This window comes from Bipolaris victoriae (genome assembly GCF_000527765.1).
Source record: "Bipolaris victoriae FI3 unplaced genomic scaffold scaffold_51, whole genome shotgun sequence".
NCBI lineage: Eukaryota > Fungi > Ascomycota > Dothideomycetes > Pleosporales > Pleosporaceae > Bipolaris > Bipolaris victoriae.
In genome coordinates this window covers 89-21,964 of record NW_014575341.1, presented here as the reverse complement: position 1 = coordinate 21,964, position 21,876 = coordinate 89, and the positions used below count along the sequence as shown (strand labels likewise).

General features: G+C 51.0%; 11 protein-coding genes across 11 annotated transcripts; 10 read left to right on the top strand and 1 right to left on the bottom strand.

Annotated features, from left to right (window-relative positions):
• Positions 1–662: 662 nt before the first annotated feature.
• COCVIDRAFT_16690 (hypothetical protein) lies at positions 663–1,373 on the top strand (the record flags this gene model as incomplete). Its single annotated transcript, XM_014700262.1, has 1 exon — positions 663–1,373. The coding sequence occupies one exon, from the start codon at positions 663–665 to the stop codon at positions 1,371–1,373; it is 711 nt and encodes a 236-aa protein (XP_014555748.1).
• A 2,125-nt stretch (positions 1,374–3,498) lies between these two features.
• Positions 3,499–4,493, top strand: COCVIDRAFT_27339 (hypothetical protein; the record flags this gene model as incomplete). Its single annotated transcript, XM_014700278.1, has 2 exons — positions 3,499–3,526; positions 3,580–4,493. 2 exons carry the CDS (start codon positions 3,499–3,501, stop codon positions 4,491–4,493), a joined length of 942 nt encoding a protein of 313 aa, XP_014555764.1.
• Positions 4,494–4,592: 99 nt separating this feature from the next.
• Positions 4,593–4,751, top strand: COCVIDRAFT_101514 (hypothetical protein; the record flags this gene model as incomplete). The annotated part of the gene is made up of 1 exon (XM_014700277.1): positions 4,593–4,751. A coding segment is annotated over one exon (159 nt), but the record flags the coding sequence as incomplete, so codon positions are not given.
• A 603-nt stretch (positions 4,752–5,354) lies between these two features.
• COCVIDRAFT_38477 (hypothetical protein) lies at positions 5,355–7,132 on the top strand (the record flags this gene model as incomplete). Its single annotated transcript, XM_014700276.1, has 3 exons — positions 5,355–5,525; positions 5,589–5,710; positions 5,764–7,132. The coding sequence occupies 3 exons, from the start codon at positions 5,355–5,357 to the stop codon at positions 7,130–7,132; spliced, it is 1,662 nt and encodes a 553-aa protein (XP_014555762.1).
• Positions 7,133–7,710: 578 nt separating this feature from the next.
• Positions 7,711–8,378, top strand: COCVIDRAFT_101477 (hypothetical protein; the record flags this gene model as incomplete). Its single annotated transcript, XM_014700275.1, has 2 exons — positions 7,711–7,969; positions 8,023–8,378. 2 exons carry the CDS (start codon positions 7,711–7,713, stop codon positions 8,376–8,378), a joined length of 615 nt encoding a protein of 204 aa, XP_014555761.1.
• A 324-nt stretch (positions 8,379–8,702) lies between these two features.
• Positions 8,703–9,245, top strand: COCVIDRAFT_27336 (hypothetical protein; the record flags this gene model as incomplete). Its single annotated transcript, XM_014700274.1, has 1 exon — positions 8,703–9,245. The coding sequence occupies one exon, from the start codon at positions 8,703–8,705 to the stop codon at positions 9,243–9,245; it is 543 nt and encodes a 180-aa protein (XP_014555760.1).
• Positions 9,246–10,122: 877 nt separating this feature from the next.
• COCVIDRAFT_53762 (hypothetical protein) lies at positions 10,123–11,783 on the top strand (the record flags this gene model as incomplete). Its single annotated transcript, XM_014700273.1, has 2 exons — positions 10,123–10,624; positions 10,669–11,783. Coding segments are annotated over 2 exons (1,617 nt in total), but the record flags the coding sequence as incomplete, so codon positions are not given.
• Positions 11,784–13,278: 1,495 nt separating this feature from the next.
• Positions 13,279–15,293, top strand: COCVIDRAFT_38475 (hypothetical protein; the record flags this gene model as incomplete). The annotated part of the gene is made up of 4 exons (XM_014700272.1): positions 13,279–13,374; positions 13,429–13,588; positions 13,641–14,393; positions 14,449–15,293. 4 exons carry the CDS (start codon positions 13,279–13,281, stop codon positions 15,291–15,293), a joined length of 1,854 nt encoding a protein of 617 aa, XP_014555758.1.
• A 799-nt stretch (positions 15,294–16,092) lies between these two features.
• On the top strand, positions 16,093–17,406 carry COCVIDRAFT_16685 (hypothetical protein; the record flags this gene model as incomplete). Its single annotated transcript, XM_014700261.1, has 1 exon — positions 16,093–17,406. One exon carries the CDS (start codon positions 16,093–16,095, stop codon positions 17,404–17,406), a length of 1,314 nt encoding a protein of 437 aa, XP_014555747.1.
• Positions 17,407–17,487: 81 nt separating this feature from the next.
• Positions 17,488–18,557, bottom strand: COCVIDRAFT_38473 (hypothetical protein; the record flags this gene model as incomplete). Its single annotated transcript, XM_014700271.1, has 2 exons — positions 17,488–17,782; positions 17,833–18,557. The coding sequence occupies 2 exons, from the start codon at positions 18,555–18,557 to the stop codon at positions 17,488–17,490; spliced, it is 1,020 nt and encodes a 339-aa protein (XP_014555757.1).
• A 1,017-nt stretch (positions 18,558–19,574) lies between these two features.
• On the top strand, positions 19,575–21,044 carry COCVIDRAFT_16683 (hypothetical protein; the record flags this gene model as incomplete). Its single annotated transcript, XM_014700260.1, has 4 exons — positions 19,575–19,617; positions 19,680–19,783; positions 19,876–20,969; positions 21,023–21,044. The coding sequence occupies 4 exons, from the start codon at positions 19,575–19,577 to the stop codon at positions 21,042–21,044; spliced, it is 1,263 nt and encodes a 420-aa protein (XP_014555746.1).
• Positions 21,045–21,876: the final 832 nt, after the last annotated feature.

Sequence of the window (21,876 nt, the reverse complement as noted above, 5' to 3'; positions counted from 1 at the left end):
CCAATCTCCTTCGTACGCACAGTGAGTATCTCCTTGGCTTCTGCACCCATTGGTCGGCAAAGGAATTGGGGTTGCTTGGCTAAAAGTGGCCCCAATCGCGGCTAAGAAGACGAGTTGAATTCTTTTTTTTTCTCAGAGCCCCTTGTTCCAAGTACCCAGAGAGAAAATATTCTCTGTCTGATGGGGAGCCAATCAGCGAGGACGAGCAGAGTTGATGCAAGATCAGCATGTCGGTGTATTGGCGATGCTGAGTTGTGGGGTAACCCAACAGGGTAATTTTCCGACCATCAGTCGAGATACTAGTGTCGAGTGAGCACCCGAGTAAGCAATCAGCAGCACCTTGATAAACAGCATCATGGAGTGCCTAAAAGCAAAAAACACAATTTGTCGGTTTCCGGGATCTCAACTGGTAAAAAGAACATGAATATGTCAGTATTCGAGACATCTGAAAGTATTCATTGTGATAGTCGCGGTACATATGGGCAACTGCGGAAGCACACGTTCAGGTGCATATACCTTTAACCCTGCAGTTATCACTGCTAACATGGCGGTTCAGAGCTTTGTCCGAGGAAAACACTCGCAAAGCACGTGTAGCGGCTTTGAAAAAAGAGCTTGCTGTGCTGGAGTCAGATCTTGCCAACATCACACCCAGCACACAAAACATGCTCGAGCAACTGGCAAGACGGGAATGTCTAGAGCTCAGCAACCAGATTATGAGCAGATTGCCACGTGAGGTGCGCGACATGGTTTACCTTCATCTCAGCACGCGAGACGTCGAAATCATAGAGCGCGAGCATTTCCGAACCACACTAGACCCTTTGACGCGACTGTACTCGTATAATTTCGAGCGATGGAAGAAGCAACATTTCCCAGAGCACTACTGGGATCCAGAGTACGTGTCGAAGCCATTATATAATGAGCTGGTAGAGAACTACTACCGCACATCTACTTTTGTCTTTAGCGACGATCCGGGCGTCATGAAGAGGTTCCTCACGACGGATGAGATGCGCCTCGGGCTACCCCCAAAAGATTTGGTTGCAAAGGTGGAGATAGGCCTCAACGCCGTGTCACATGACCGAGGATCTTTCCGTGCATACATGTTCGGGGTACCAAAAAGTCCAGAGCGCATGCGGGAGGCGGTCGAAGGGCTTTTCGAGCTCAAGGCGGGAGCTCGGGTGGTGATTCGATTTGTGACAGAGGCCAAGACAGGAGAGGAGAGGGACGAGCATTGTAGGGGGGCAATGGAGACGCTTTTCGACGTGGCGCAGAGGGAGAAGATGAGAAAGTACAAGGTCAAGTTTGTGGTGGATGACGTGAGAGTTTGGGAGTTGGGAGAGGCCATGCGACACGAGTGGGTGGCCATTCACGGCTAAATCAGAGTGAGATGGGAGGTGCGTGGGATGAAGAGGCTGGCCTGTCGTCTTCCGCAGAACTCACTTGCTCAAATACCAAGCTCATTTGGACTGTGTGATTATTGCGCAAATTCATTTATAGGAGCAAAATGGTAGCAAAATGGGATATTGAAATCCAACGCGAGACTTACCCTACTGCTGGTCTTGGTGTGCACTGCATCAGGGCTCTGGTTCCGAAAAAGCTCATTTTTAGTGCACGTTCGGATAAGTTAAAAAAGCGCATGATTAGATCAGAGTATATTTCATAAAGTCAAGGATAGTATCTGAATGTCTGATTGGTTGTGAAATTGGGTTTAGGCTGTGTACCAACTGTACGGCATTTACCAACAAGATACCCCTTCGTATAGTACTGAACTACAAACCCTACACTTCTCTTTCTTGAAGACTTCTCTACGAGGATTTTGGCTTCTTCTGTGTGGGTTTTAGCAATTAATACTTAGGCATCTATTAAAATGCGACGTACCGCTAGCGGGCAGCAAGTCTCAACACCATTGTCATCAGGCTCACAGATGAGGCTCTCGCATTCGTAAGGAGAGTTGCAAGGCTCTGTACAAGTTAGAAAACATAGTTAAGTAACATGAGTTATACTAACGTCCACAGTCTTTATGACAATATCGTGTGCCATGGCCACGAAATGGACAAGTCCCTGGCGGCAGTCCTGTGGCTATTGGCTGTGGCGATGGATCCTTTATTATTTCTTCTGGCACTGCCATGGTCATGGCCATTCCAAGGAAGGCAGCGAGCACGAATAATGATCTCATAGTTGTATTTGACTCGAAAGTATGGGGTGAGACGGAGGATCGCTAACAAAAATTAGATTGTCGACTCAAAGCGAGAAAGCTTTGCATGGACAGAAATGATCTGCAGTGTGCGAAATTCAAATATTTAAGTATGAGAAGTCGAGTATTCGAAACTTCCGGATAAATTTCTAACTAGAGTCGTCACTTAGAATATCAGCAGAGGGGTACGAAACTTTCCTCTAGGATTACCTTGGTGGCATGATACATCGAGCTGCAGACCGAGAGAACCTTTTGTGTCGGGAACAAAATCACAAAAAACGGGAGACTGGTCGAAACTGTCATATGTCTGTACAGCCTGTAATTTCTTATAGAAAAGTTGTCAGTGAGTGACTAGGACGTCCGTGGAATACCAATAAAGCCAGATTCCAATCCTAGGTGACTGAGCCGGCAAGACTTTGAGATTTGTATGCGTAAAGAGCCGTCACGAGATGTGTTGTGATTACTGCGGGTTGGCACATATGACGGAACACTCGCGGGTCGTAGATATGTGTATTGAGTATATTCGAGAGCTAGCTTAGGATATAATAGTCTAAATTTACTGCCGTTTCACTCCCAAATGCAGGGAGGAGTTTCCTCCTCATCTCTTCGGTACGATGTCTTTTCTTTGCTTACTTTGCTTACATCTTCGATGAATGCTCACAAAACAATCTGACGTCACTGGGGAAGACTTGTTTACACCAAATGGCTCAGTATTAAAGAACCAGACGAGCTCGTAGTAAAATCTATGCAGTAGTAATTGCCAGGAAGGGTTTTCGGATATCAAGAAACATAAATCGAGCATTTTTTACTTCGAAAAGGACCCCGCTTACTCAGCTACAGCTGCCGACCTGTATTATGTCCAACAGCGGCCCATTCCATGTCTATCACGGAGGGATAGATATTAGCAGCGGAAGAAAACTTAAATTGATTATAAGCTAGAGGAAGGACCGACATGAGAACAGCGTACATAGAGTTTCAAAAGTTTCATGTTGCAAGCGACCGGAAGTATCTTTTCTTTGACGGTAGATGAGCAAACAAAGGAGGCGCAGTAGGAGACTGTGGCTTGTAGAGATCTGTACCAGAAGGTGATGATCACTGCGGGGCGCTGGTCATGTGATTGACGTCCACCGTTCGTGCTGACAGGGATCGATGGCAAGAGCTACCCCACCATGGCAGAAATTGTTATCGCGCCCGTGTTGGCTGCCCCTCATTGAATGCTTTCACGCGTCAGTTTTACTCCAAGTGCCTTCAAATTCCATACCATAACCAGGATCAGGACGAGAAACATCTCGATTCCCTATCGCAAAATGGCTGGCGTTCCCACCACGTATGACGGTGCGCATTCGCCATCTCCCAGTTGGCCGGCCTTATACTGACTTGTCCTGCAGCACCCGTCCACATCGCCGTCATAGGCGGTACTGGCATTTCATCGCTACCGGGCTTCACTCTTGCTGCAACCCTGGACATTGATACGCCATGGGGAAAGCCATCTTCGCCAATCTCTATCCTGCAGCATCCCTCGCCCACGACTGGCAAGCCCATTCCTGTAGCCTTTCTCTCACGGCACGGCCTATACCATGAGCTAGCCCCTCATGAGGTCAAGAACCAGGCCAACATTGCTGCACTGCGACACATCGGCGTCCGCACCATTATTGCTTTTTCTGCTGTCGGCTCGCTGCAGGAACACGTGCGACCGCGTGACTTTCTGGTGCCAGACCAGATCATTGACCGCACAAAAGGCATCCGCCCATTCACCTTCTTCGAGGGTGGCATGGTAGGCCACGTAGGCTTTGGCGATCCTTTCGACAAACGCCTAGCCGCCATTGTCAGACAGTGCGGACATGCGCTCGAGGGTGAGGGTGTGACGCTGCACGACAACGGCACCCTCATCTGCATGGAGGGGCCACAGTTCAGCACTCGGGCAGAGTCCAACCTCTACAGGTCTTGGGGTGGCAGCGTCATCAACATGTCTGCTCTTCCTGAAGCTAAGCTTGCGCGCGAGGCCGAGATTGGCTACCAAATGATCTGCATGGCCACTGACTATGATTGCTGGCGGGGAGATGGCGAGGAGGATGTCAATGTCGAGATGGTCATGGCCCACATGAAGGCGAATGCAGAGAATGCAAGACGCTTTGTGGGCGCCGTGCTAAACGAGCTAAGCAAGGAAGAGCACGTCGACCAAGTTCTCGCAAAGCACCTGGATGGACAGATGAGGTTTGCGGGCGCCATGACCAAGAAGGAAGGACGAGGACAGGAAGCGGAGAAGAAGCTGCAATGGTTGTTCCCAGGCTACTTCGACTAGACTAAAGCACTCATCAGCATGCAACCGACTCACATACATACATAGATATCTGGCCGGCTCTGAAGTCTAGAGTGATGCAGTCCACACGCGTAGCAGCGGCAACGTCCTCAACCGAGCGGCGAATCTGAAGACATGGGTGTGAGCGACATGCAAACGCCCCCATGCGGAAGGTCGGCAGCATCTACAACGCACCCAAGATCCCGTGCTTGCATCATACATACAGACCAAAACCGCTCACTAGGTAGAGTGTATCGATAACTACCCGCGACCGGTAGCCTCTTCCTCTTTCCGCGGCATTCAAGCTTTTGATTCCTCAGTTTGCCCTCCTTAGCACCTTCCTAGTTAGACAACGATCGCCGCCAACACCTTCCGCAATCGCACATGCATTTGTATAACGTCCACGGCGCATATCCAACTACGCTGCTCGTTAGCCTCGCGTAGCAACATCACAAACAGAGTATGAGGAGAAAATTCTCTGCTCAGGTGATACGAGTGTACGACGCGGGCTCAAAGGAGCAGAGTGTGACCGACTGTCAACCCATTTGGGAATACGCGCATGTAGACCGTTACTGTTAACCCCACGATGCCTTGTGGCGAATCCAAGTTGTGATATTCCCACGTGCTTATCATGGAAACTACGTAGCTACTTACATCCAGTATTGAACCTCCCCTGCCGGAAACGCGCTTGCAGGCTGATCCTTGTCCGACATGGGAACCGCGCAAGAGCCGACCTCGGGTCATCATAATACACATGGTTATAATAACAGACATGAGACTGCCCCTTATCATGGAGGTTCACCCTCTAGTCAATCTCCTCTAGTACAACTCTCCTCCAAGACCCTAGTCGTTGCAACTAGCATCATGGTCTCAGCTTGGTTCTTGGCCAAGGTCTTTCTGACCTTTGCGCCACTCCCGAGTGTGTATGCGCTGTATAACGGTACATCCGGCTTCCCCTCCCTTCTGGACGCTACGGCAGATGAGTTGATTACTGGTCTTGATGCTGGAGCGTTTACAAGTTTGGATCTTGTACAGGTGAGTTCTCGTAAATTGACTTGCTTTGTCTCATTGCTGGACTTGGTGCTGACATGAAGCAAGGCTTACGTGGGACGGATCATTGAAGTCAACAAGACACTTCATATGGTGGTTGAAATCAACCCAGATGCATGGTCTATCGCGAAACAGTTGGATGAAGAGCGCGCTTCAGGCAAATCCAGAGGGTTTGTCATCTCCAATCCGACCTACAGGACTCTTGGTTGCTAATCACAGACAGACCCCTCCATGGCCTCCCAGTGCTCATCAAGAACAACATTGCTACTGCCGATGAGATGAACAATACGGCTGGCTCTTGGTCTCTTATCGGAGCTAAAGTCCCACGTGATGCTACCGTTGCTGCAAAGCTCCGCAAAGCAGGTGCTATCATCCTCGGCAAAACCAATCTTTCTCAATGGGCCAACTACCGATCATCTAATTCTTCGAATGGTTGGTCTGCTCAAGGCGGTCAGACATACGGCGCATATTTCCCGGGACAAGACCCTAGCGGTAGCAGCAGCGGGAGCGGTGTCGCCGCCAGCATAGGGCTGGCATTTGGAACATTGGGCACTGAAACAGATGGATCAATTCTTTCGCCGAGTCAAGTGAACAACATTGTTGGCATAAAGCCCAGTGTTGGCCTGACCAGCAGATCACTTGTGATTCCAATTTCAGAGCATCAGGACACGGTTGGGCCTATGGCTCGCACGGTTAAGGATGCAGCCTATATTCTACAGGCGATCGTTGGTCCCGATCAGTACGACAATTACACTTCTGCAATTCCTTGGGCGAAGAATACAACTAACTCCACGATTCCCGATTATGTCTCTGCCTGCAGGCTGAATGCCTTGGAAGGAAAGCGTATCGGTGTTCCACGAAATGCCATCGGCACACCTGGTACCTCTACTGCACCAGTATATGCCGCTTTTGAAGCCGCTCTTGATGTTCTGCGTTCTGCTGGCGCCATTATCGTAGAGGGAACAAACTACACCGCATGGGACCAGTACCTCCAATCCAACGCCGAAGGTATCGTACTCGACGGCGATTTCTCGCCCAATCTTGCCAGCTACCTTTCCCAACTCACATACAACCCCAACAACGTCACGACCCTAGAAGATGTGAGGAAATTCACTCAAAGTTTCCCTGCAGAAGCCTACCCAAATAGGGATACCGCCCAATTTGACAGCTCGATTGCGCAGTCCCAAAACTTTAGCAACACAGATGCACAGTTCTGGGCGGCGTACCAAGAAGACCTCTACCTCGGCGGCGAAGGCGGTCTCCTCGGTGCACTAGCGACCTATAACCTTGATGCTGTCGTGCTTCCCTCGCGTGTCGCATCTGGTATCTCTGCCATTATTGGTGGTCCTGTTGTTACCGTCCCACTGGGTGCATACCCTGCCAACACCACGGTGATTACAAACTCACGCGGCGACTTGAATGCCACGGCTCCGAATGCCCCATTCGGAATCTCCTTCGCTGGGAAGCTGTGGAGTGAGGAGAGTTTGATTGGTTTTGCCTATGCGTTTGAGCAAAGGACTATGGTTCGGAAGTCGATTAAGCCATATATTCAGCCCAGTATCGAGATTGAGAATGTGGTGGGCAGTTATTAGGGAATGCGACGAGTTGGAAGGAATGCTAAGTTTGTATCAACTTTTATTGTAGAGTGGAGGAGCTTGAGTGCTGGTAAGATACGTGATAGAGTTGGGGTTGTCCAACAAGGTTCTGACACTAATACTCGAGCACTTTTCTTCATTTACATTGAACTTCTCTCTTATCTCAGAAACGTATTTGTCAATTTCCTTCATAGCTTCAACACATTACCGGCATCGTTGAATTGTGCCGAAGCCCCGCTCGATACAGAATACCCCGTTTCACCATTATGAACATAAGGGGAAGAGAAGCGAAGAGCTGGGAGAATCTCCCAAGAACAGCATACGCGCAAACGAGTTGGAGATAGCGCAGTCCTTCAAAAGCATAGATTCATGATGCTTTCCAGCCGAGCGACAAATGGTTGTCAAGATGGTGATGTGATGGTGTTGATGGCGCGCGAAACTCATGACGCAATTGGCGACTCTCGAAGCTCCCCAGTGGCGCCGAAGCTCTCCGCCACCCCTCAGTAATCAACTCGCGGTTGGACAAAACACAGCCCCAAATCACCAACACGACAACTCACATATCCTCCCTCCACATGCGCTTCCCTTCCTTTCCAACATTTCTCCGCACGATTCATACGGTAACAAATACAACAACCGCATTCCTTCGATCTAGCCCCGCAACTGGCATCGGTCGCACCATCTACAACACTCCCCAACGCGTAGTCCTCTACCGTTCGATGCCAAATATCCCCTTCTTGGGCGCTCTTTTCGGATCCTCTAGCAGCATGTCCGACAACACGAACTATCCAGTGCAGAAACCCGAGGGCGAATGGCAGGCACAGTTATCGCCTGGTATGGCCTCCGACTCTTTCCACTACAGCGACAATGATGCTGACATTTCCCAGAGCAATTCCGTATCCTCCGCAAGAAAGGCACCGAGCCACCCGGCTCGGGAAAATACGACAAGCACTACCCGGACGCTGGCGTCTATACCTGCGGCGGATGCGATGCGCCTCTCTACAAAGCAAACCACAAATTCGACTCTGGTTGCGGATGGCCCGCTTTCTGGGACGCCATACCCGGCGCGGTGGGACAGAAGCCGGATCCTGGTCTAGGCATGATGCGGACTGAGATTGTCTGTAACAACTGTGGAGGTCACCTGGGACATATTTTCAAGGGAGAGCGATTTGGCAATCCCAAGGATGAAAGACATTGTGTTAACAGTATAAGTATCAATTTTAGCCCTGAGGATAAGAGCTGAAGCCAGGAGACTAGTCGACAGGGGAAAGAGAGGTTGTAGCGATGTGCGTACCAATGATGTTGAAATGAGAGAATTATTCTAGCGACTTACTTCCGCTTCACCTGGTCTGGGTATCTGTTTCGGAGCATTCTATCGCCGCTTGCTTGCTCGTCATGTGTCTGAAGATATTGATTGGTAAAACACTCTGGTAAAGTGAACACTAGGCACCGTGCAACCGTACAGTAGAGATGAGTATAACAAGCATATAACTATCGTGGTTATATTGTTTCTACTACCCACGCACAGATTCTCTATGCGTCATACGATTTGCCTTGATTCAACAGCATGCCTACAGTGCCCGATCCAGCTTCCGCCACTGCGACAGATCCTCCTCTCTGCGGAATTTGTCCCAATGAAGCTACAATCACTTGCGTGATATGCGACAATATGAAGCACTACTCGACCATCTGTCAAGAACGCGACATCATGCAGCACGACATACTCTGCGGCAGTTTTGAAAATTTCAAAGAGCGCCCCAGTCCCAATCATTTCCGCGCCATCTACTTCCCCATCGACTCATTCTATCCACGCTTCATCTGGCTGCGCATGACGGGCACGCGCGGCTCGCACAATGTAGACGCAGCCGATATATCACAGTATCTGATTGGAGTCCGATCTGCCCGCATCCACACCTCATCGCATTACGGCATTACTCCAGAGCGCGACTACGAGACCACGATCGTAGTTCAGCACGATGAGAACTTGTTTGGCAGCGGTCAGCCACTTAACCTGTGTCTTTCCTTCCTGCTTGGCATTTGGCCACTTCGCTGGCGTGGGGCGTATGTGGCTCATGCATACAAGTACACTGCAATGCCGGACCCGTCCTGATTATGATGATACTGATGCAAAGGAGATTGACGTTCCCATTCTGATTGCCTTGGATCTGGATACAACAAGCTTGGGTCCTTTAGTAGCGAAATTTTGGGACATGAGGATAAATGGGTACAGTTTGACCTGATGAGAGAGAGTTTTGCTGCCTAGGCGTTCATGATGTTGGAGGAAAAGCGGGATTTGGAGCATTCACTTGCGGTAATGCGATGGTGGAAATGGAGGGATCACTTTGCTGGCAGTAGTGAATTCGATGTTCATTTAGCATCTCTTGGGCTTCACCCGATTTGGACATTGCGATTCAGTGCGTGTTTCCTGTATAATAGTTACGCCGGACTTAGGCCCCCCCGGATATAATATCTGGCCGAGTGGCAACCTTAGGTTGCTCTCGAAGCGCCCACCACTATCAGTCAAATTTTCACCAATGAAATGTCTTCGTTGATATTATCGATGGCGCGCTACTATGCGCGGCCGAGACGCCTGATCTTGGTACCGGATATCCACACTCAAATGCCGGACTTTCTTTTCTTTTCTCTTTGGCTAACAGTTCGTACTCGGCCTTTGTTAGCACACACCCGCTGAGCTGATGGTATCGAGCTCTCAAGATGCAAATGGGGCATCCACCTCTCGAGTGGCGTCTGGCTACGGCGCCACTCGCACAGGTTTCAGAGATGACTCAGGCGAACAAGAGGCACAATACAACTCGGAAACTGCCCGCTCAGCAGCAGACACTAGGAATACATCGCGGTCGATAGAGCATAGCGCAGACGGCGTCGGAGGTTTTTCTAGCAGCCGAAGAAATAGGTCACGCGACCTTTCTATCAACACCAACGTTACCGACACAGCCACTGAGGATGGCAGCGAGACTGGGAAAACCGAATCAGCGAACAGGCCCGTATCATGGAGTGCACTACCGCGCAAAGATCAGCTTCTAGTATTGGTGCTGGCACGACTTTCCGAGCCCTTGACGCAAACATCACTGGGTGCATACCTCTACTACCAACTGCAATCTTTTGATCCTTCTCTCTCGGAGTCAACGCTCTCGTACCAAGCAGGAATCATCGGCGCAACGTTTCCCGCAACTCAGTTTTTGACTGCAATGCTATGGGGCCGCTTTTCCGATTCCGAGTACGGCGGTCGCAAGCGCGTCATTTACCTTGGTCTGGTAGGCACCATGCTGAGCACCATTGGCTTTGGATTTTCGCATAATTTCGCCATGGCGGTCTTCTTCCGGAGTCTGGGAGGGATCGTGAATGGAAATATTGGCGTCATGAGGACCATGATTAGTGAGATTATCAAGGAGAAGAAGTTTCAGAGTAGGGCGTTTTTGCTCATGCCGATGACGTTTAATGTTGGAGTGTTGATCGGACCAGTGCTGGGTAGGTGAAGTGCGAATAGGGTTTTATGGCACTGCTAACGTGAGTAGGTGGTATACTCGCAGATCCTGTTGCCAACTATCCGTCGTTGTTCGGACCAGACTCTACGTTTGGTGGGAAAAATGGTGTGCAATGGATGATGCGGTATCCGTATGCGCTACCTAATCTTGTCAGCGCCATGTTTTTATGTTTGTCGTCACTAGCAGTTTTGTTCTTCCTGGAGGAAACCGGCGAGCTCTGCAGAGACCGTCCTGATTTCGGCCTTCGAATGGGACGCTGGATACGCCGGACGATCTTCCGCCAGGACATCGCCTCTGAACGAGGCTACAGCATGATTCCTAGCCATGACCTGGAGTTACAGCAAACACCCACATCGCCTACTCTTCATCAAATCGATAAACCAAGCAAGCAGGTTCGCCAACAACTTCCTTTCCGCCGCATCTGGACCCCCAACCTCATCATGACAATGCTTGCCCACGGCGCTCTCGCCATGCACGTAAGCACCTTCAACGGCCTCTGGACCCTCCACCTCTCCACCCCACGCTTCGACCCCGAGCATCCATACCCCCCATCGTTCAAACCCCACGGCCTCTTCTTCACTGGCGGCCTCGGCATGCCCCCTTCGCGTATCGGCCTCGCCCTCGCCATAATCGGCGTAATCGGCCTCCCCCTCCAACTCTTCGTCTACCCGAAAATCGCCCACAGACTCGGTACAACAAACTCCTTCCGCGTCTTCACCGCCTTCTTCCCTCTAATGTACTTTGTCACGCCCTTCTTAAGCCTTGTACCTAGCTGGACGCCGCCGCCCCTCGGCGTCTCAGGACCCTGGATTTGGATCGCCATTACGGCGGCATTGTCGATTCAAGTGCTAGCACGCACGTTTGCGTTGCCGTGCACGGCCATTTTGATTAATAATGCGAGTCCCCATCCCTCGGTGCTGGGGACGGTGCATGGAATTGGGCAGTCGGTGTCGAGTCTTACGCGCACGTTTGGTCCCGTTTTCTTCAGTTGGTTGTTTGGAAAGGGGCTTGAAAGGGGGTTGATTGGGTTGGCGTGGTGGTGTATGGGGCTTGTGGCTGTGGGTGGATGGGTTCTTGCGCAGGGTGTTAGGGAAGGTGATGGTCATGAGATTTTGCTTGAGGGAGAGAGAAAGGAGGGGGATTAAACATAGAATCTCCCATCTTCTTTGCGTTCATAGATCTTTAGAATTTGTGGTTTCTCGTTTTTATTAGAAGGAGAATACATATCTTTTTTTTTCGAAACTGCGGAATTAGGTGTCTTCTTTCCTCCCCGGTTTACCCCGCATAAAACAGAGAGCGCTTATCTATCTGCAAAGATTATGATTAACTTTTCGTTTAACCGGGGGAAACGGACGAACTCTTAATCGGCTTACCCTGTCTTATACTTCGTTTGCAGGGTGCGAATGGTGCCGAAGCGGGGGAGTAATGTGGATACGATGCATAAAAACGTATTGAGGTGAGTTCAATGTGTCTGGTGGTTGTGTGGGATGTTATTTTTTCAAGTTGACAGTGTTGGTAGTATATAGAGATGTGGATGTTTCCTCTTTGCAATTTCACCACGTCCGAGAGTTTTGTTTTGGCGGTATTACTGTATTCGTCCGAGTTCTAAATGGAAGTGAATTGGTTGAAATGTAGTGTAACTTAGTCAACCTTGGTACCATCTTGGCTTCCTGCTGAGCTCATACTGCCGGAAATGACAAGTCCGACCCGCATATATCGGGTCGGATCGTTGGAGTTACAGGCGCAGATCAATCATTGTTTTCTTCGATAAAGGTAAGTTTTCCCATAGATATATATGTAGACCGTCTCATCACATTTTCTTTTCTAAACAGAAACGCGTGGTGTTCAAGACGTCATCGCAGATGTCATTCATTTGAGTAATAAACAGGCGAAACCCATAAATTCAACTCCGCTTTGGATATCAGTAAACCAAAAACATCACCTCGTACTACATATGCTAGATAAAGCATGAACAACAACGCCCCTGTCGACAAGACCCCACTACATCGTCATGCTGAGGAAGCAAAAGACGTCCCCATGGCGATGAAACAAGCTCCATTCCACCGATCCTGACATAGTCGCACAGACTCATCTGTTTCGACATTTTAGTCACCACGATAGTGGGTGGTCAGCACCAGACACAAGCATAACCTCGGCGTGCAAACTACGCGCCCTCAGAAAAGAATACTACCCCGCAGTAACCCCGCAAGCAGTACCACAACCCACCAACCTCGTGATTGGGTGATCCACGCTTCCCCTACGCAATGTATCTCGATTGATACGCCGAAAACCCACTCGGCCCACTGCATGAACTGAATGCGGTTTGATGATGATGAGGCGGGGAAGATGTATGGGGATTCTCACGGCTAACAGATGTCCAAGATGATGGTGTCATGTCGATCGGATGAGGGGCATTATAAATAATACCCGAGATCAAAATGAAATGTGGGTTACACGGAAGTGGAAGTTGTACGTAGTCGGTGCTTGGTATTGTTTTAAATCTTGAATTTATATCCAGCTTCGGGCGTGCCGGATTGTTGACGTCCCCGACGTAAAAGACAGACAAATTGTTTTCAGAAATCTCAATTTACCTACTATCCACGCTGGAAGTGGCTTGATCATACTTACTATTTGGAAATGGCACAAGATCTCAATGGTGTAGCCAACGGCGCTCGATGGGACTATTCGACACCGGGATCAAGCGGATACAACATTCCGGACATCGTCTACAATGTAAGTATGCGATACACTTCCATGCACTGTGACTCTAATTTTGATGGCAAATAGGACCCCTCATCGCGTAAGGTGAAAGTTTTGACCGTTGGCGCTGGGCTGTCCGGCATACAATTGGCATACCAGATACAAAAGTACACGCAAAATGTAGAACACGTAATTTACGAAAAGAACCCAGGCATTGGGGGTACATGGCTCGAGAACAGATATCCAGGTACGCTTTACGAAGAACACGCTCGTATACATGAAAGTAATTTTTGTGGTAGGATGCGCATGCGACATCCCCTCACACGCCTACACCCTCAACTTTGCACTGAACCCGGACTGGCCCCGCTTCTTTTCCTACGCCCCAGATATCCTCAAGTATCTCGAGAAAGTCTGTGATGTATTTGGTCTACGCAAGTACATGACATTCAACACGGAAGTGGTGCGAGCAGAATGGCAGGACGAGGCTGGAAAGTGGAGAGTCACACTGCGGCAGAAGAGCCCTTCAGGCGAGGAGCGAGAATTCGAAGAGGAATGTGATCTCCTGCTGTACGCCTCGGGAATTCTGAATAACTATAAGTGGCCGGGTATCAAGGGTATCAATAGCTTCAAGGGACGCATAGTGCATACGGCCGCTTGGCCGCAGGACTACCAGGCCGAGCAGTGGAAGAACGATCGCGTGGCTATTATAGGCTCTGGTGCTTCGTCGATCCAGACTGTACCCACCATGCAACCGCACGTTAAGCACATGGACATCTTCGTCCGCACGGGTGTTTGGTTCGTCCAGATTGCGAATAACTTTGGTCAGAACAAGGAGTACTCGGAGGAAGAACGCGAGGAGTTTCGAAAGGACCCAGGCAAGATGGTGGCGCATGCCAAGGATATTGAAGATCAAGTGAATGGGCTTTGGGGCACCTTTTATACGGGCAACGAGTTACAGAAGCAGGCCCAGGATATGCTTCGGGAAAGAATGAAGGAGCATATCAAAGACGAGCGATTGTTGCAGGGATTTACGCCGAAATTCGAGGTGGGATGTAAGTTGCTCGCTGGATACCTGCAAAGTCGCATGAATGCTAATACCATCTTCAGGCCGTAGAATCACACCAGGCGACCCGTACATGAAAGCCATTCAAGAACCGAACGTCGACGTACACTTCACCGCCGTCAACGAAATAACCGAGAAAGGCGTCATGGGCGCCGACGGCATCGAGCGAGAAGTCGACACCATAGTCTGCGCAACAGGCTTCGACGTCACCTACCGCCCACGCTTCCCCATCATCGGCAAAAACGGCGTGGACCTCGCGGAAAAATGGAAAGACGAACCAAAAGGCTACCTCGGCCTCGCATGCCCAGAAATCCCTAATTGGCTCATGTACATCGGCCCTACGTGGCCCGTAGAAAACGGATCGGTGACGGGCCCGCTGCTCGGTGTCGCAGAGTACACCGTGAAAATCATCAAGAAGATGCAGCGCGACCATATCAAGTCGTGGGTACCTCGCCAAGACATTACCGATCAGTTCAACGATCACGCACAGGAGTGGATCAAGCATACAGTCTGGAAAGGCGAATGTCGCTCTTGGTACAAGAACAACGACACTGGCCGCGTCAATGCCGTGTGGCCCGGTTCATCGAATCATTATTCAGAATTGATTGAGACGCCGCGGTACGAGGACTTTGACATTGAGTACCTGCACAAGAATCCGTGGGCGCATCTGGGAATGGGGTATGCGGTATGCAATGCCAAGTTCCCCAATAGCGATGTTAGTCCGTATTTGCAACTGGAGAATATTGATCCGGAGTGGCTCAAGGCGATTGGGTATGAGGGGCCGGCGAAGGAAGTGGGAAAGGTGAGGCAGGAGAAGGAGGAGCCGGTTGTAGAGAGGAAGGGGACGGATGCGGGTGTTGGGGTGGGTAATGGGAATACGTCGACGTAGGGAGACGATGAGTGTAAGGTTTAGAATTGGGCTATTGTCAACAACACTAGATTGAAAGGGGGAGGGTCTGGGTTATTTCGCGATGAAAACTAGATTGTTTGCTAGTAACTATCAATGTTAATCTTTCATGTCATGTGACATTAATCTTATTACTCTATCCTGACCAAGCAAACGCTACAACAACTACGCTTGAGACCAAAACCCAAAACTACGCCGAACTCGTATTGCTTTTTCCTAACCCCGCAACCCCCCTTCAATCACGCTAGGCTGCAAGTTCAAGCGCCACTTCATCGGAGACAAAAAAACGCAGGTACCACGTATGCAATGACCCCTTCGCCCATATTACTTTTTCGATCTTCCGCCGCGCCATCGTATTCCAAGCCCTCCAAACCACTCTCCCGGGACCTCCCCTCGAACCCCCTAAGATTACGATGTGCAACCAAACAGCACCAATGCATGTCATTCGCAGACCAGCATAAGCCAGGCAAACCAAAAACCTCAATATTAACGCGGGGAAGCCAGCATCTTTGAACCCGCAACCAAGCATATCCCAGCCGACGTCCCTCATCGCTATGTTTGAAAAAAAACGCCACAAAGCGCACCCCCACCATGCGATCTAATCGAACCCGTCCCCCTTCTCCCCCCTCCCCCCGCGCTATCTCCACCCAATCAGCACTCAAGCGCATCCCTACGCTTTACCCGCCGATATAACCCCGACTACAAAACTCCGACACTTTTTCGGCTTGGCCCAACACCCCCCCAACTCCAACTAGTAACTACTGAATTTAAGCACATTACCATGGAAGAAAAGAAGCGCCAGACCCAACCTACCGGAACCATCCACCCGCGCATCGTCATTCACGGTGGCGCAGGAAACATCACTCGCGCATCCCTACCGCGCGAGACTTACGAGCAGTATCGTAGCTCCCTGCTGCGCATTCTAGATGCCGCCGCGGATAAGCTGGCGGAACCGGGTGCTACAGCGCTCGACGTCGCGACGTACGCGGTTACGCTCTTGGAAGAAGACCCGTTGTTTAATTCCGCACATGGAGCGGTGTTTACGCGCCGAGGCAACAACGAACTTGAGGCTAGCGTTATGGTGTCGGATGGGTATAGGAAGCGCGGCGTGGCATGTACGTTGTTGCGGCGGGTGCGGAATCCGATTCTGCTAGCTAAGGAGTTGCTTGTGCGCGGGGAGCAGGCGGATGGGGGTGGTGGAGCCGGGGATCATTGTTTTTACAGTGGGGAGGTTGCGGAGGGGTTGGCGAGGAGTTGGGGGTTGGAGATTGTGGAGCCGAGTTGGTTTTTTACGCAGAGGAGGTGGGATGAGCATTTGAGGGGGTTGGAGGAGGAGGGGAAGATGGGTGGTGATGCAGGGATGGGGGTACGTGAGACGAGCGAATGGGAGAAGAATCATTATTTACCGCTAGGGACGTGCGGTGCTGTTGTTGTGGATTGCTATGGGACTATATGTACTGCTACGTCTACAGGGGGTTTGACGAACAAGGTTGATGGACGCGTTGGCGATACACCAACTATAGGAGCTGGATTCTGGGCCGAAGAGTGGTACGAGGATGCTCCAGCTGCGAAGATGCAGTATCAGCCCGTCCCGCAGGCTGTGGCACCAATAGACAAGCTCTCCAGAGGCGACCTGTACGGTGCGCTTGGCGGCTGTCTCCCAACACTCGGCTCGTCCTCCTCAAGACAAACCGCAGCAACGCCAAGTCCGGACAATAAAGAACCTATCCCCGTTCGCCATGCCGTGGGTCTTTCGGGGACCGGCAATGGCGACTCTTTCCTCCGCACATCGGCCGCCCGAACGACAGCGGCCAAATCTCGCTTTTCTTCGCAATCTCTCAGCGACGCAACCACATGGATGGTCGGCCGCGGTGGTGAACTCCAAAAAAGTGCCGGCAACCGATGGGACGGGGTCCACGAAGGCGTCGGTGGAATCATAGGTATCGAGCTTGTTGGGAATAAAGTACAAGTCGTCCAGGACTACAATTGCGGCGGCATGTTCCGCGCATGGACCGAGGAGAACGGAAGTCGCAAGGTTTCAATCTTTCGAGAAGATGGGTGGGGGAGCGGACCGCAAAGTTGGTGGGATATCTGAAACGTGCGTTCATCGTGGTCGGACCGTTAACAATCATGATAAAGTATACATTCTATTTCCGGCACTGCCGAATGACAAGGATTATACTGGATCGTTTACACTCTTTTGTTGGCGATCTGTCAGATTGATCGTGTCGGATTGATTTGAGCGAGAGTCTTTTCCGGAGTTTGTGACGGTGTATCCTGTTGACTGCCACTTGAAGCCATAGCCAAGCCATTTTGCGAAATGAGGAAAGGTAGGGAAGGCACCGCAGAGGAGGAGTGCGGAAATCTCAATGATGGCGCAGACTGCGAGAATGGCAAGCCAGTATGTGTTGTCTTTGCTGTCGAGGTGCAGGATGGTGTAATGAAGTCGGACGGCACTGCTAACGCATGCGCTAGTGCAATGGTTAGTTTTACATCTTCACCCATGGTGGAAAGGACTTACAGAAGCGCAGCTCCAAAGATGGCAGAAACGGCAAACTTCTTCTTGATGCTCATCTGTAGGCGTGAGACGACGTAGATTGGAAGGAATAAAAGAGCAACGTCGGTCACTAGGTTGATGATGCCGCTCAGGAGACTCGGTCCAGCATGAGTAGGGAGGCACGTTCCTGGGATGAATGGATCCCACTTCTTCTTTATGGGATTGCAGGGGAAGATCCAGGTGAACAAGCTTGCGGTATAGACGCAGCTGAAGGAGACAATGCACGCCCAACATGACCAGAACATGAAGTCTCGCGACTTGCTGTTGAAGGTGGACTTGATCTGAAGAAGCACACCGAGCTTTGTCGTATACATGGCGATGCAGTAGACGATTTGGACCCAGTAGGCGCGGCGTAGAGCACGCATACCCTCGCCAACTGTGACATTCCATTGATGCTTGCCAAAGCCCATACTAATGCTGTCTAAAGTGACGGAAACAAAAGCAAAGTACGTGACTGTTGCGGCAATCATGACTGCGTCATCGAAGGTGAAGAGTCTGGTGAGGTAGGCTCTGGTGAAGATACGGATCATCATGGCGATTCCGGTAAGGGCGAAGCAAGTGATGATGATTGGCAGTCCCCAGGGCCAGATGGTCGAGGCATTGGGGTTGAGTGGCATTTCGCCTGTTGGCGGCATGAGGGCTGGACAGCCAGGATCGGGTCGCTCAGCGCCCAGGCACTTGACAAGCATTTCCAACAGTTCCATGGTGACGATGGCAGCTGTTCCGCCAGAGAGAGGTAAAGAATGTTGGCTGAGAAAGATGATATCCGGGTCGAAACCAGGCCATGGCGACAGTGACCAGCCATATACATAGTCTAAGTGGAGAGCGAAAACACTAGCAGTAGCCAAAAGTCAATTTCCAAGTAGCAGTCTTCTACGCTGGTGCGGCGCCATGTTAGTGCGGCAATGGACATGGTTAGTGAACAGGATGGCATGGCGAGTTGATGAGACTAGTGAAGTGTGGCGTGCGGGTCGGGCTGCAAGGGACCACTAGGAACATTTACGCGCAATAGGGGCGGGAAGCCCTTGTTGAGGGGCGCTTCATAGTCGCACTCGGAGCGTTTTCCCAACGACCGGCTGTCATTTGTGTCTACTGACTGAATGCCGAATCTGACGGACAGTGGTGGTGGTTCTTAGTGGTTGTCCAAAATCAATGGATTACAGTTGGTTTTCTTGAAGTCTAAGAGGGATGTAGACAAGAACAGGCTGGAAGGTCTACACAGCACAACTACATGATAGTACTATTTCGGGCACTGGTCGGCGAGCTACTTGGTGGTAGAGGTGAGGACATAGTCGCGCGATGCTACCGGAAGGCGATCCTCCGTCGTCGATCGGCGGGTAGCGTAGTGGAGATGAAGGTCAGGGTGCCACGAGGTAGCAACTGGATGCATGACTAAGGCGAGGCGCGTCGCGCATCTTGCTGTATACAAACGTGTGACTTTTGGTTGTGCGCAGTGTTCAGGTGGTTGGGTGGATTGGACGAAGGCCAAGCAAAGGCAGAGGACGCGTCGGATGTCGGATCGGACGAGGGCGACTCAGCCACACTATGACATGGTCCCCCGCGCTGACCCGCCATGTTCCTGCCGCCCGCTCCAGCACCGCATGCACTGCACGCTCTCTTTCACTCTTCCACACATACCCTACATCCACCCCTAGCAGCGCCTCTTTTCCTGCCTGCCGCTCCGCAGAGAGCACACTACCGCCGCCATGGGCTTTAGTCTCAACAACCCGCTGCCGTCGTCCATGGCCAGTAAGTCATGGGCTCTGTTGCTGTTTCGGCTAGTGACGTCGCTGATACAATCTTCTCTCCAGGCGAATGTCGCAAGACGGGAAAGATCCTGGCCTCCTTTGTCGACCCGCGACAGGCTTTTGGGCCCGACAAGATCATCCCGCCAAACGTACTTGCAAACGCAAAGGTAGAGTACTCTACTAGTTTCCCCTTCGCTATGCGATGCGCTTGGGCGCTTGGGCTGCACAACACCTTGTACTGACTGAACATGCTCTGTAGGGCCTCGCCATCCTCACCGTTTTCAAGGCTGGCTTTCTCGGCACTGCGCGATTTGGTTCCGGCGTCGTCGTCGCACGTCTCGCCGACGGATCATGGTCGGCGCCTACAGCTATCGGCACTATTGGAGGCGGCTTTGGCGGACAGATCGGCTTTGAGCTCACTGACTTCGTCTTCATCCTCAACGATGCCTCTGCCGTGCGAACATTTGCTCAGGCTGGTTCGCTAACACTGGGAGGCAATGTCTCCATTGCCGCGGGTCCGGTCGGTCGCAATGCCGAAGCAGCCGGCGCAGCCAGCTTGAAGAGCGTGGCGGGCATTTTCAGCTACAGCAAGACAAAAGGCTTGTTTGCGGGAGTTAGTCTTGAGGGCAGTGGTATAATCGAGCGCAGAGATGCCAATGAGAAGCTTTACGGACGCCGGTGGACTGCCAGGGAAATCCTGAGCGGCCAAGTCCCTCCGCCACCAGCTGCTGAGCCGCTCTTGCGCGTCCTCAACTCCAGAGCGTTTTCTGGTGTAGGAGGAGCGCAGAGCGTCACAAATGATGCCATGTACAACGATATTCCTGTCTATGATGATGCACACGACAATGTGGTTTGGCAGGGCCGCCACGGCTCTGCCATGGGTGAAGGTGTACGACGAGATCGCACTGGCTCAATGGGCTCACACCATGACGACTACCAGTACAGGAACCACCAGCAATCCTCTTCTTGGGCAGACGATGTCTACGACCGACAGCCATCATCCGCACCTGGCGGTCTCAACCGCTCATATTCCACCCGCGCTAACCCTACCGAGACCTTTGATCGTATCGACTCACGGAACCGCGCCTCGACATTTGGCGATGACTACTATTCGTACAGTGATCGCAAGCCTGGACGACCCTCGGCCCCGAAGCCAGTCTTTGGCCAGACCACTGGACAGAAGAAGGCGAGCTTGCAATCCGACCAGGCCATAGCAAAATTCACCTTTGACGCTGATCAACCGGGCGATCTCGGCTTCAAAAAGGGCGATATCATCACTATTATCAAGCGCACCGACAACGAAACCGATTGGTGGACCGGTCGCATAGGAAGTAGGGAAGGCATCTTCCCAAGGTACGTCTTGACTTTGCTCGCTACTACCTCGTATTTTTGCTGACTCTTTAAAGCAACTATGTTGAGACCGTGTAGAAGATGGCGTGGATAAGTCGAACATCTAGTCCATCTGTTCATCGACGAAGATGATGTCTGAAAGTTTTGCAAATTGTCATGGCTTTCTAAAGCAGCTACTGCAATGTTTGTCGCCTGCGCACGAAGACATTCGTGCCGTCTGTACATACGCTTATACCTCTCCCGTCTCCTGTACCACTCTTTCCTTACCATTTTTGTCCGCAGATACCTTTGTAGCGTACTCTAGCATCGAGCTTATTTACTCCTGATAGATGAACCCAAAGAAACCATCAAAGTTAACTTTCATCATGTGCCGTGGTTTGCTGGTCAGTTGCTGCCCGTTAGCCTTGGGCATCTGTGAACTCTGTTGCCTAGCTGCAGCTCTAGTCCATGGTAACCACAATAGCCGCCCATCGGCTTCTATTGGAACACTCAACGAAGAACACCACATGATTGGTCCGCAGAGAAACTCTACTATCATTGGTTCCGAATAAATATGCCGACATGTCATGAATCGCTCCGCGTGTGTGTCAAACCTAAATAGCAACTAAACAAGCCTCAAGCGACGAAACCCAAGCATCGCCTTTGTTCTTCCGTCCTTACCCCGACGCTTAGTCTTGTTTACTCCAACTCTATACGCTGCTGCTGCCTCCTAGCCGAAAGCCACACCGGCATGCGGCATGTCGATAGGCGACAATTTTAGTGGAGAGGTTAGACCCCTAGTTAGTTTGAGGAGAGAAGGAGTTAAAGGGAGAAAAAAGAGGGATCTGGTTTCCCCTTTGGGTCCACATGGTATTGTGTTGCCTGACTGCACCATCATGAGGAAAAAACACCAGCTTTTTCCATTTTGGAT